The sequence below is a fragment of the Protomyctophum parallelum genome, assembly GCF_964188405.1.
Source record: "Protomyctophum parallelum genome assembly, chromosome: 20".
NCBI lineage: Eukaryota > Metazoa > Chordata > Actinopteri > Myctophiformes > Myctophidae > Protomyctophum > Protomyctophum parallelum.
The window spans coordinates 29,700,069-29,714,432 of NC_139718.1; the positions used below are offsets into that span (position 1 = coordinate 29,700,069).

At 39.5% G+C, this 14,364-nt stretch overlaps 1 protein-coding gene across 1 annotated transcript; it reads left to right on the forward strand.

Annotated features, from left to right (window-relative positions):
- The first annotated feature begins 814 nt into the window (after nucleotides 1-814).
- Nucleotides 815-14,028, forward strand: manba (mannosidase, beta A, lysosomal). Its single transcript, XM_083791909.1, has 17 exons — nucleotides 815-1,116; nucleotides 1,394-1,488; nucleotides 1,627-1,732; nucleotides 2,030-2,203; nucleotides 2,443-2,566; nucleotides 3,131-3,300; nucleotides 3,402-3,512; nucleotides 4,215-4,366; nucleotides 5,029-5,146; nucleotides 5,822-5,908; nucleotides 6,079-6,246; nucleotides 6,838-7,056; nucleotides 7,438-7,602; nucleotides 7,933-8,077; nucleotides 9,604-9,746; nucleotides 10,903-11,163; nucleotides 13,574-14,028. Exons 1-17 carry the CDS (start codon nucleotides 910-912, stop codon nucleotides 13,796-13,798), a joined length of 2,670 nt encoding a protein of 889 aa, XP_083648035.1. The 5' UTR covers nucleotides 815-909; the 3' UTR covers nucleotides 13,799-14,028.
- The last annotated feature ends 336 nt before the right edge of the window (nucleotides 14,029-14,364 follow it).

Here is a 14,364-nt window from a genome sequence, read left to right on the forward strand (position 1 = left end):
TTTAGTACTAAAGTAAATGTACTTTACACCACTGGACGTAAACATATCCGCCCGCCCCCTATCCAATCAGAAGCCTTCCCAGCCCCAAACCTGATGTGGAATGAAATAATGGGATTTAAAAGTATTGTCCATGTAAACAAAACACTCATTCGGTATGACCTTTCCCATGTAAACACGCAGCAAAAAACATTACTTCTGAATTAATTCATTCTGAAGTTTTCATTCTGAATGAAAAAGCCCTCATGTAACCGCAGCCATTGTCTAGCTCTAGCCAAATATCTAAACTCGGAGCCTCTGAGTTTAGATTTCCCCAGGCTACCATACTTTTCTAGTCAAATCCACGAGTCGATAGCAACATCTTGCAGAATGCAGACGTGTAAGATCACGGCATTTTAGAAGCACCTATGGGTTGTTCAACTTCGCCTGCTCTGTGCTTAGACTAGTATATATTAATATATACTCAATACTCATATACTTAATATTAGATTATACTGAGTCTAGAGAGAGTGAGTGAACACCAGGGCTCCACTGGGCGCGTCTGCAGCGCGTCTGCGTCGCGTCTCCGTCAGTGTCGGGAATGTGCCCTTTTAATCAATGGAGGGTGGCTCCACTGCCCGCGTTGCGTCGCGTCTCCGTCACCATAAAATTGAACCGGTTCGTTTTTTGACGCACGCACGCGTGACGCACGCGTGACGCAACGCGCCCAGTGGAGCCCTGGCGTAAGGTTCTTTGCCTCCATATGATATTTGTCGGATCAGCTGACCTCATATCTTGTCACATGACAAGGACCTTTGAAAACAACTGCGGACTCGGGAGTGCGGATGTTAACTTGGTAGTTCTTTATTTTCTTAATCACCTACTCTACTGGCCATGACTTGAAGTTGAACACAAGTTACACAACGCTGATGAATGACTGAACGAGAAAACATGTTTATGTATCTGTTCTCTGTGTGGTGCATTCGCGCATTGTCGGCGCATTTGGTAACTGCAGAACGAGACCAGGAATTCAATCTGAACGGCAAATGGATGCTAACAAACTATAATGGATCGCTGTCGTTTCCCGCAGAGGTGCCAGGCTGCGTGCATTCAGCTCTGCTGAAACAGGGTTATATTCAGGTATGCTGAGTCGTGGAGAGGTCATTTTGCCTAAGATTTAGAGTGACTCTCGTAGATGTATTTAATCGATTCTTTCTTACAAGAATCGATAAAATACATTGCGAGAGTCCAACTAGGCTAGACGTCATTCATTATCTCGTGCGCTAGCGGGGTGAGGTCTGGCATTGGCAGCAGGTGACAGGTCACTGAGGTCAGTGTTTCCATGCTAGACATAATAAGTTAGAACTGATTAACTGAAGGTGTTTCCTTTACCAACTTTCGTTTTGCTCTTCCACAGGACCCATATTTCCGGTTCAATGATGTGTCCTACAGGTGGATTTCACTTGATAACTGGACCTACACAGCAACATTTACCACGTCTGCTCAGATGAGGTCAACATAACTGATGTTTTTTGGGGGGAGGGGGGGGGGGGGGGGGGGGGGGGGGGCAGCACAACCAATGTCAATTTATTATTTTTTATGTGTATGCAATTAATACTTAATTGTATATGACGTTTACTATACCCACAGGGTCAGAAAGATGGTACTTCTTGTTTTTGAAGGAGTGGACACCGTGTCTTTGATTTCACTCAATGGAATTGTTGTGGGGAAGACGGATAACATGTTTCGGAGATATGTATGTATCAGGCTCCTGGATTCAAATCACTGATCTGTATTCTGTAATAAATGTGTTATAGATCAGGTTTCAAATGCAGTTGAGAGGACCATGCCCTCCTTTTCCCTTTCTCCCCTCCACACTCCACCAGGCCAGCCAATAAAAAATAATTTACAAATGTATTTTAAAATGACACATCATTCACTGAATTTCACTTCCATCCATGCTGTTGTCACAACCGTCTTTCCACAACCACAATTGAATGGTCATAGCTTATCATTCATACCAAATAGTTATATCGTTCCCTCTGGTGCATAGCAATTCCCTGTCAGAGACTTGCTGAAGGATGGGGAGAATGTGTTGCAAGTCAGCCTCCAGTCCCCTGTGCGTTATGCATCTGAACAGAACAAAGGCCATTCTGCCTACAGGGTTCCCCCAGACTGCCCTCCAGCTGTTCAGAAGGGGGAGTGTCACGTCAACTTCATTAGAAAAGTGAGTGGCACATGAAAATTGCCTGTTTATATGCTCAAGTTGAAATCTGTATTTGAGCATTATTCCTAGACGGACTCTATGGATGTTTCTTTAAATTGATCAAACTTAAAGATTTATCAGATTTATAGTATCAGCTCCTGTTTTGCAGCTTTGTTTTAAATTATTATAATCTTTCTTTCCTTTCTCCCCCCACCCTCTGCCTGCAACGTACTTGAGCTTTTGATTTCCTCTTCCTTCAGGAACAAAGCTCTTTCAGCTGGGATTGGGGGCCTTCATTTCCTACCATGGGACTATGGAAGGGAGTACATGTGAAAGGCTTTGATGTGCTCCAGTTGATGAATGTTTCTGCAGTTCCATTCTACAGTATGTGTCTCTCAGTTATTAGGTTTATTTGTTACTATATTTATTGCTAGGCTATAGGCCTATTACTATTTTATTTTCTCTTTTGACATTGATAAGTCAGCTTTTATGTCATTGTCCTAATGTTTTCCCATGCACCTTCCCATGCTCCTATGCAAATTGTCATAAAGAGTAGATCTTATATCAACATCCTAATACATCCTGATACTGGGGGGTCAAATTATGACAGGCAATTCCTGTTGTCAAAATATGACACCCCCCCCCCCCCCCCCCAGTCAAAAAACACTTTGTTTGAAATAGACACTCATGCTTTCCAAGGTGTGATTTGGGCTGGGAGGAGGAGTAGGACTAAGGCCCAATACGTCCTCTCTTTCAAACAAAACACTTTGTTTGAAATTAATTATATATTAATAATATAAACATAATCAGTCTTCTACACAAGTGTGGATTTTTTGTATTCACATAATATTTTTGGATCTGATTAGAGTTAAAATGCTACTCTGTCTGCCTACTACCAGCCATCCCTGAAGTCATTTCTAACATTTGACTTGTCTTCATTCCTCACAGATGCCACCCTTTCTCAGTGGAGTGTTCAGGTGGAGCTGCTTGTCAATGCTCTTGAAGAAACACATGGGCAGGTCACCCTCTCCATACCAGACTTGGCATCGGAACAAGCTTCCCATGCATGGTTTCTCCAAGGACAGACTAAGAACACCTACACCCTAGATATTAACACGGTACTACTGAAGCTAAAAAGGTTTGGAGTTTGGAGCAGTTTTTACTGCTGTGACTTTTGCAACCTTTGCTGAATGCCTCCAGTGTTTTGTGTTTATTCCAGTCCAGGCTTGTGAAGCTTTGGTGGCCCAGTGGACACGGTGAGCAGGCCTCCTATGTCCTCAGTGTGAAAGTCATTTTGGATCAACCCTTTAACATTAATGCAGATACCAAGGTCAGTGGACTTGTTTTTACATTATATTATATACGCTTTTAGTTGAACTCAAGTTCAAATTCATTATTATTATTATTTTTGTGATGTGCTGTCGTGGCTGTTAGCCCGACAGTTAGTACTTGATGTATTAATGTGTGTAGAGGGGCAGGTATAAATAAGATTTATCTTCTTCCTGTCCCTTTTCATTTATGGAAAATGAAAAGAAGAAAAGTAAGATATGCAAAATGAATGTATGTAATGCTATCCATAAATGAAATAAACATGAACATGAACATGAACTTACATTACAAAGTTGTCTTGGTCCACACTATATGAACATAAATTGATTGATCAATATTTCTCAGAATGTTGTTTTACATCTCAGGCAAGGAAGTCACAGGGATGTCTTTTTGTACAGTATTTATTGCCAAGTACACTATTCAGCACAATTCCAGTTGCCCTAAATGTCATGGCTAATCTCTGAGACCATGGGCTAGATGTTTACATCCCTGCATGCCTGTGTAGAATACAAATTAATGCAAATGAGGCACAAGTTGTCAGTGTAGTGTATATAGTGCTACATCTGAGGATTTAGTTCTGGCTTTTCTTGACTTTACTTACTTTTCTTTACTTTGCTATCGGTGTCCCTCATGTACATTTCTGCATGTGTTTTGCTATCAGTTCTGTTTACAGTTGTGGACACCCCTATGTATCTGACTGCAGGTGTATTTCCGCACAGTGGATCTTATTCAGGAGCCTATCACTGGGTCCCCTGGCTTGAGCTTCTATTTTCGTGTCAATGGGAAACCAGTCTTCCTCAAGGGCTCCAACTGGATCCCAGCCCATGCCTTCCAGGACATGGTCAACCCTGCTGTGTGAGAGAAATTTAGAAAAGCACCTTTTGCTGGGCCTTGACCTAATGTAGGCAGTTGTGGCTTATTAAATTACACAATGCAGACTGGAGACAGGGGTCCAGTTAATCAAAAAAGACAAATGGTGTCACTGTTGTGTTTTGACATACCATGTCTGCTTTTTCCAGTCACTAGTGTTACAATTTTGACTACATTAAGCCCATTACAATTACTACTACTAATAAGTAATAGTGTATGACATTAATTTTAACCAGCTCAGTTGCCTTGTGATTAGAGTCTTGAGACTGATCCCTGGTTTTACAGTCATACCAAAGACTGTAAAATGGGACCCAGTGCATCCCTGCTTGGCACTCAGCATCAAGGGTTGTATTGGGGTAAGTCCCCATACTAGCGTCATGTCCAGGGGGTGTACTTGTTCATCAAGCTGCCTCACACAGAAACGGGAGATAGGCTCCTGCCCTATGGGCCTCATGGCTCGGCAAGGCTTACTTATGATATTAATTATAATGATAATAATTTCATAGCACTTTACAAAACAAACTTACAAGGTGCAGGTCATACAATTGCCCAAATGCCCTGTTCTGGTATAACATGTTGAATTATTCTGTCTTTCTGTGTCAAATAATTTCTTTGTCTAAATTATTTCCTTTTTGTGTCTCCTGAAGCTTGAGGAATTTGTTGCAGTCAGCTGTGGATGCCAATATGAACGCTCTCAGGGTGTGGGGTGGAGGCGTGTATGAACAGGATCTATTCTACAGTATTTGTGATGAATTGGGAATCATGGTATTTAATTTAATGTATTGTTTATTTAGCATGAAGTAGGCCTATACAATTATTAGCGTGCAGTTATGTAAATACAATTATACATAATAATTACACCAGAGTTGGCTACAAGCTTATTCTTCTGCAGTCCCTGGACACGGGACAGCAGAATATATCATATACTTGCTATAATTTATTTTTAATAGCTGTCTAACAGGTGTTAATTACTATTTGTATGCAAGTTTATGGTGGGAGTAAGTTACTGTGGGCAACGCAATAATTCAACACAGTTCTCCACCCAGACAGTGTTTCTGCTAAGTGGACCGCTAGTCTGAATCTGATGAAGGTCCATGAAGCTTTGCCTTGTTGTTTTCAATCAAATATGTTTTTTTAATTGGGTTTTTGGTTCTGTGACTGTCTACTCATCATTTCCACTCAACACATTGCCAATGTATTTGGTTGCTTTTGTTGATTGATTGATTACTTTATTAGCAAGGTTGAAAATAGTATGGCAGTGAATTATTAATTCACTGCCATACTGTTAAATAAATACAAATTATTAAATTACGATTGGGATTGTTGATGTAAAATCTGATTATCATTTTTTTTAAAGTATTCAAAATGCCATTATAAATAATTCTGCAATTTGAAGACCAAGCGTTCCTAAACTGTATTAATATCTCTCAATACTTGTAGATTTGGCAAGACTTCATGTTTGCCTGTGCCATGTATCCAACAGAGACAGACTTCATACAGACCATTAGAGAGGAGGTTATACAGCAGGTAAGACATGATTTTACCTGCTGTGAAATAATGTGGCTGTTAACAGACTTTACATGCTGCAAAGATAAATAACATTGTTTTGCTATTAAGGTATATAGACATCCTGGTTCAACTGCTGGTATTTAGCTAAATTTGGTAATAAACGTGGTGAGTTTTGTTCCTTCCAATAGGTCAGGCGTCTGAAGTCACACCCCTCGATAGTAGTGTGGAGTGGGAACAATGAGAATGAGGCTGCCTTGGCAACAGACTGGTTTGGTATTCCCGTTTTCCAGAAGCCCACATACGTAAAAGACTACGTCACACTATATGTGAACAACATAAAGGCTCTCGTCCAGGAGGTCAGTGACAAAGCATTTATGTGGATTAATGTAAACTATTATAAAGTTATTAATTTGTATTTGATTGACCACTTTTGCTAAGTTCAGGGATTTCATACATGGAATTACTTTTAACACTTAAAGCTGCACTTTGTAACTTTCCTCTTCTACTCATGTTTTGAACCGGGGTCTCCTGCACAGTGCTGCCATTTTGACCATTGAGCTAATATACTAAATAGAGCCTAACTGCTCGCTCAGAAGATACATTTAATCCTGACCTTGTCAAAATGTATGTCAAACCAGAAACAGGATCGTGTCAATGGTCATGACTGATGTCTCACCTAGACACAGCATCTAAATGTCTCAATAGAAGAGCAGGGAGACAAAATACAACCACCCCAATTGTGTTCTATTGTATTCACATATACACTACCATACAAATTGGACAAAATTACATTTTATTCATTAAAAATAGTTATGTGGTGCCGCTTTAAATAATTGTTATACAGTAGTGCAAAGTGTGAACATTACATACTCTCAAGCAAGCTCTGAGGAAAGTATTTTATTCCTTTTGATGATTTGTGATGGTGGACAACATGAACTCTCCTCCAGGAGGATGAGAGTCGCCCATTCCTTGTCTCCAGCCCAACCAATGGGGCTGAATCTGAGCAGGAGGGATGGGTCGCAACCAACCCCTATGACCCTCATTACGGAGACGTCCATTTCTATAGCTACACCCTGGACTGTTGGAACTGGACCACATTCCCTCGCACTCGCTTTGCCTCGGAGTATGGATTCCAGTCCTGGCCGTCTTTTTCTACTCTTGAGAAGGTATAGTGTTACTAATGTGACTCAAAGTCTGTTTATATGCATGTCACTTTTTCCCACACATCTGTTCACCAGAGGGTGCTGCAGCTCAACTATGCACACCTCTGCAGTATGTTGCCTTGTTTCACAGGTGTTCACTCCTTCTTGGAAATCTCACCTTTCAGTTTTAAAGACCCATTTGAGGTCTACAATGAAAATGTTTCACAAAATGTATCTTGGAAAAAGGAAAATAGGTTGTACAGCTCGTAGTCACGATGCAAAACACTTTTCGGCAACAAAATGCCTTCAGGGTATGACGGGAATAGTAAAACTGCTCAGAATTGTAGGGATTGGGAAATATTTAGCATAATATTTAGTATTTCTTGTGGTGCTTGGATGTTGCAGGTTTCCATAGCAGAAGACTGGAGCTACATCAGTAATTTCACTTCCCATCGACAGCACCATGAGTCTGGAAACCATCAGATGTTACAACAGGCAGCTCTACATTTCCACCTGCCAAACTCCTCAGAGCCCTTAAAACAATATACAGATACTCTCTACATTACACAGGTAAAACAATGTATAGAAACTCTCTACAGTTCACATTTGAATCAATGTACTCTCTAATACACACTTAAAACCCCTTTAAATAATATAGTGTTAAGACCCGGGCCAGGCCTAGGGGTAACCATGGTACAACATAATATGTTATATTAATAACATGATACATAATGGTCTTCCCTTCTCACAAGATCTACCAGTGACCAGTGTTTTTATGGGTTTTATTAATTCATTAAAAAAAATCAGGGTGGTAGCCAAAACAAACTAAAAACATGAATGACTTAAACTTACCTAATCAAACCTTAGGTTCTACATAACGAGTTTGATGTGAATGTCAAGGTGATGCAGGCACAGTGTGTGAAGACACAGACGGAATTCTATCGCAGAAGTCAGAGTGAAATCCTTCAGGGCAAAGGTCACACCATGGGTGCCCTCTACTGGCAGCTGAATGATATTTGGCAGGCCCCATCCTGGTCCTCTATTGGTATGCGTGTCCCTCTCTACTTGTTTATAGAAAATGTTGATGTCAACAATGCTTAATCCGTTACTTGTCATTTTGATTGACTAACACAAAAGTAAATTTAATGCTTAGAGAACTAAGTTTTACTTTTTCAAAGACATTAGATGGTGGGCCAGAGCACAATCAATGGCTAATTTAGGACCTGTAACCTTATTATATACACAATAATAATAAGAGTAATAAAAGTCTCAAGAGGAAAGCATAATGAACTACCCATCCACGAAAAAGCGGACCCACGGTGATAGAGCCTTCTATGTGGCAGCCCCCACCTGCCCTCTGGAACTCTCTCCCCTTGGAGATTCACCAGACTCTTTCAAGTCTGCACTGAAGAGAAATTTGTTTACTATGGCGTTTGTTTTGTTTTCTGTTTTGTAAAGCGACCTTGGGTTTCTTGAAAGGCGCTATATAAATTCAAGTTATTATTATTATTATTATTTATTCATCCTACACGGTTTCATCAATTCAACGGTATTGCTGTCCATTCCTACCTGGACTGTCAGTCAGCTATTGAAAATTATTTACAAAATTATTTGTCTGACCAGATATCGCTGGCGGGCCATTTCTGGCCCACGGGCCACCTGTTTCCTACCACTGGCTTAGAGCATCAATCACAATTAAGGGAGACAGATTTGAATAATGTTATTTACCAGGGGGCCAGACATTACTGTCATGACCTTTCCTTAAACGATGATCAAACACAATTAGGTTAATAAGATTTCATTGCATCAGTACATCAGTATTGGCCCGGGCTGGCACAGCGGTCCGGGCACCTAGGCTGGTAATCCAGCCTGACAGCGTGTTGCTGGTTCGAGTCCCGATCCCAACGACCTTTGCTGCGTGTCTTCCCCCATCTCTCTTCCCGTTTCCTGTCAAGCTATCTATCCTGTCAAGCTATCTATCAAAACAAAAATAGCTTAAAAAAAATACATCAGTATTGTATCAGTACTGTCAAACAATCATTGACAGTGGTACTTGACAATTGTTAATAACTAACGAGTAACTATAAGCATTCTGTGCAGTACTTTTAAAATAAGGGAACACATTTGTCTTTTTAACACTGTTGATCTGTAACACATTTATAAACTACCCAGTGGAAGAAGTTAATTTTTTTAGATTTGAAAGCAGTAGAAAAAATCGGCATATCCTAACTGTGTTATTATTATAGATTTCATGTGCACGAAGCGGGTGCAGTACTTAGTTTAGACAGTTTTTGGTTTAGACTAGTCATTGGTTAGACCAGTCATTAGTCCTACAACTAAAATTGCATGGCAAATATGCTGTATAAACATTTTCATAGCCTAGAGATTTGTTCTCTCTAAGATCATTTTAGTAGTAGATTATCTGGTTCTAGTAATGGTAAAATAATTGATTAACAAAATGTGTGCGTAATTGGCGTGCGTGTGTGTGTGTATTTTTTTCTTTCTATTATGATCTGCTATACATTTTGAATGTTGCAACATAATGATGTTGCTTATTTTCCACAATTTCAGAGTTTGGTGGGAAGTGGAAAATGCTGCACTACTTTACTCAGGACTTTTTTGACCCTGTGCTGCCAGTTGCCTTTGAAGAAAATGGCTCCGTACTGATCTATGCAGTTTCAGACTTGAGTAAAGACCTGAAACTCAGGGCTGTGGTAGGCAACTTTTGATTGATTGAGCACGTTATTGAAAATTAATTTGAATTCAAAAGGATAAAAACACAGGAAAGGCAGAAGGGCTTGTTTCCATTGTGGTCCTTTTGAGGAAGGGATACAAAATCCACCCTAGTGACTAGGTTATTAGCTTATTAAACACCATTGACTAGGGCCTAGTCACTGGTGTTTAATAAGCTAATAAATACTACAGTATTTATACCGGTAGAAGTATTGAGAACTGTGTGTTGGCAATATGTCGATACCGGTATATCTATATCATGATCAAATTGTCTGGTATTTGGGATATCTTAATCCTGTCTGTGTATGTATTTTTTTTTGTAATACTGATAGTAAAGACTCCATTATAATTAGTTATGTAATACTATTGAACTTACATGACTATTCTAGCTCTTATTATATTGTATTTCCCTTTACCATTTGTATAATTACATTACATATGCATTACTGATGATTATTTATCAAAACATGTATTCTGTAAATAATTTGTGATGGCAGCAATAGTTATCCCCACAATATCATCACAATATTGATATCAATTTTACTACTTTGTAAACCTCACTACTGTCAACATTTATTACCATTGGCTATATTTGATATTTGATTTGAGGCGATTACCTAATTTCTTGTATAACACGAAAATTAGCTACAATTAGGTGATAAAAAAAATCTACTGTGTACTGAAAATTCGAGCATTAACCACAGACACAGTTGACCGGGGTTCTCCAGAGCTCTCTACTTGGGAAGCTCTACACCTAGCCCTATATCTTGCCTTACCCCTTATCCCTAAACTTCTTTGCCATTTTTGTTTTTAAATATTTCAAACGATCTACAAGCTCACAACGTGTCGATGTAGCTCGGCTAGTTGAACAATTTCAAAATGTTTTTCAAAATAGTCAAATATGGCTACTAAGTTTAGGGCTAAGGTGCAAGGTGGTGCGCAAGATATGGCCCTAATCTCTTCACCAAAAATAGTCGATCTACAAGCTCACAACGTGTAGAGCTGTGACGCTTTTGTGAGCTTGTAGAGCAGCTAATTTAGCTAAAATGTTCACCCCAAAATACAGAGGCTATGATTCATGTGTGTTCACAAATGCTTTAAAATTTTTAACCCTTTTAAAACGTGTCCTGTCATCAGGTATCTGTGTACGCCTGGAGCAGTTTGGACTCTGTGTGTGCTGTGAAGTCAGACCTGACTTTGGTGCCAGGTGGGAGTGCTTTGGCCATTTTCAATAAGCCAGTCAGTGCATTGCTGTCAGGATGTGGTGGTTGCACACGCCTCACATGCCTTCTCGTCTTTCACCTGGAGGACAGCAGCAACTACCAGCAGGGACCCGTGAACCACCACTTCCTGAGCTCACCCAAAAAGGCTGAGGGGATACAGAGGCCTAATATTTCGGTAAGAAATCACACTCAATGGTCTTCTTTGATTTAGGCTAGGAAAATGAATGGTGAAATAGACAAACAGAGAAAGAAAAATCACACCTGTGTGAAGTGAGGGGCGCTAATATATTAAAGTCTAACTCATGTTGATTAGGTGATGTAATGGTGATATAAAACAAACGGTGCAAACACAAACATTAAACGCCATTAATAACTAGAACTGCACTCTGTCGAGTGCATACTTGCTTGTTGCACACTAGTAGGCCATAAATGGCCAACTAGTGCGCAAGCAGAGCGCGCAAGTCCTTTCGACCGCTGTAAACTGTCAAATCTCAGTATCTCTGTGAAGGAACGTTTGAAATGATTAATGTTTAGATGTAACTATTTGCTACCTACTTTATACATATAAACATCTAGTATTATTAAGTATGATTCAAGTTTCTATCTATATAAGAAATACTGTTTTATCGTTGTAGATATATTCTGGATCCCTTTTTAGTTTTTCAGAGACAAATAAATCATTTATATGTGTTGAAAATTTGCGCCAAAAACCGTGACAGCTGTTCCGCCATTTGATGTTTATGCAAGAAAACAGCAAATCTGTGCCTGGTTTGCTGGGGCAAATGACCACAAATGACCATATTTCTTACGTCATACGTATACTATATACATAATCAGTAAAAATAAAATAGCAAATTGTGCCTGATCTGCTGGGACCAGAGTACGTGGTGTGTATATGTATGACTAGCTCTAAATGATGACGTAAGTAATATATATAGTATATAGGCATATACTATATACGTATACATATACACTATATACTCTATAGTCTATACTGTATAAAGTGTGTAGTTGTAAATTGATTAGCGGTATACTGTGGTTACTTTGCGCCAAAAACCGTGACAGCTGTTCCGCCATTTGATGTTTATGCAAGAAAACCGCAAATCTGTGCCTGGTTTGCTGGAGCAAATGACCACAAATTACCATATTTCTTACGTCATCATTAAGAGCTAGTCATACACATACACACCACGTACTCTGGTCCCAGCAGATCAGGCACAATTTGCTATTTTATTTTTTACTGATTATGTATATAGTATACGTATGACTAGCTCTAAATGATGACGTAAGAAATATATATAGTATATATATAGTATATAGGCATATACTATATACGTATACATATATACTCTATACTCTATACTGTATAAAGTGTGTAGTTGTAAGTTGATTAGCGGTATACTGTAGTTACTTTGTGCCAAAAACCGTGACAGCTGTTCCGCCATTTGATGCTTACGCAGAAAAACATCAAATCTGTGCCTGTGTTGCTGGACCAAATGACCACAAATGACCATATTTCTTACGTCATACGTATACTATATACATAATCAGTAAAAATAAAATAGCAAATTGTGCCTGATCTGCTGGGACCAGAGTACGTGGTGTGTATATGTATGACTAGCTCTAAATGGTGACGTAAGTAATATATATAGTATATATAGTATATAGGCATATACTATATACGTATACATATATACTCTATACTCTATACTGTATAAAGTGTGTAGTTGTAAGTTGATTAGCGGTATACTGTGGTTACTTTGCGCCAAAAACCGTGACAGCTGTTCCGCCATTTGATGCTTACGCAGAAAAACATCAAATCTGTGCCTGTGTTGCTGGACCAAATGACAACAAATGACCATATTTCTTACGTCATCATTTAGAGCTAGTCATACGTATACTATATACATAATCAGTAAAAAATAAAATAGCAAATTGTGCCTGATCTGCTGGGACCAGAGTACGTGGTGTGTATGTGTATGACTAGCTCTTCATGATGACGTAAGAAATATGGTCATTTGTGGTCATTTGGTCCAGCAACACAGGCACAGATTTGATGTTTTTCTGCGTAAGCATCGAATGGCGGAACAGCTGTCACGACGAAGGAGACCGGGCGAAAACATTACTTGCGCGCTCTGCTTGCGCAAGTAATAAAGCGACAATATGACGTAAATTTTCCCTTCATTGTCAATGGCGTTTACAACTGAAGAACTAAAGACACACATTAAACCTGTGTATAGGAGGGGCTAGCGCCCCTCAAAAAGCCAGTTGTGCAGGTGAGAGTAACCAAGCCCTGAACTGTGACTGACAGTGCAACCTTGTAGGTGCACATTAAGAGTGTTAATTTCACCCTGAGAGAGTGCAAATAGAGCCATACCATTTGAAAAATGAATATTCAACAGTGAGTGGGGACAGGAGGTGCTGCTTTTTCTCAGGTCTTGTCTTGAAATGAGAAAAGGAAGCTTCCCACAATTAGCAATCTGAGAACCCATCGTCAAAAAAGAAAGGAAAAACAGTGCCCTCTTTTCCTTTGAATTTTGACAGGCGAGAACCAGTGTGATTTCATTTATTTTCCCCTTGTGCAGGCCAAGTTCCAGCAGGATGATACAGGATACACTGTTGTCCTGCAGACAGACTCTATCGCACTATTTGTTTGGCTGGATGTGGCTGCTGTCCCTGGAAGATTCAGCTCAAATGGCTTCCTCATGATTTCTCCGAACAGGACATTAAACTTTTATCCATGGGCTCCCACCACCGTTAAAGAACTGTCCAGAGCCTTAACAGTCATCTCACTGACAGATGTGTATTGACTTGATTTGGATGTTGACCAGGGCAACAGAATGGCAAGGGCTGGTTCCCAGTAGGGTGCCCAAATGGTTAGAAAGGGTAATCCTGTAAGCTGTAACTGAAATGCCACATGTTTGATTCTCAGCCAATGTGTTGTCCTGTTCAAGTGTACTTAAAAGAGACTACTTTCCTACACATTGTAAGTTTCCCTGATAACCCCCCAAAGGGGTAAATAAACTGAACTTTTTCTTTATTTTGGTTTCTTGAATAGCCTAGCTACTTTATAATTAATAATTTACATTTTGCACTCCATTGACAGTAAAACTCAAAATGCACATGAAAGGGAATGTGATAAATTAACTGATAAGCCCTATTTTGAAAAACTGCACAAAATAAATCAAACTGGTAAATCTGTGTTTTTCAAACATGTAGGCTATGTTATGTATGTAGGGTATGTTATGCATTGCTCTTTAGTCACCACGTGGAGGCAGCCAGAACAAGCAATCTTGCGTATTGTCATACACGCTCAATTATGTTGAGAATGTATATTAGTTTCATGTCCAGCTCTTTCATAATTGATTGATTCCAC

What these genes read in the sequence shown, in the direction of transcription:
- manba (XM_083791909.1), top strand. Translation starts at nt 910, where the DNA reads ATGACTGAACGAGAAAACATGTTTATGTATCTGTTCTCTGTGTGGTGC. An exon ending in TGAAACAGGGTTATATTCAG is followed by an intron (nt 1,117 to 1,393) that starts GTATGCTGAGTC and finishes GCTCTTCCACAG; the next exon opens with GACCCATATTTCCGGTTCAA. An exon ending in GACATGGTCAACCCTGCTGT is followed by an intron (nt 4,367 to 5,028) that starts GTGAGAGAAATT and finishes TGTCTCCTGAAG; the next exon opens with CTTGAGGAATTTGTTGCAGT.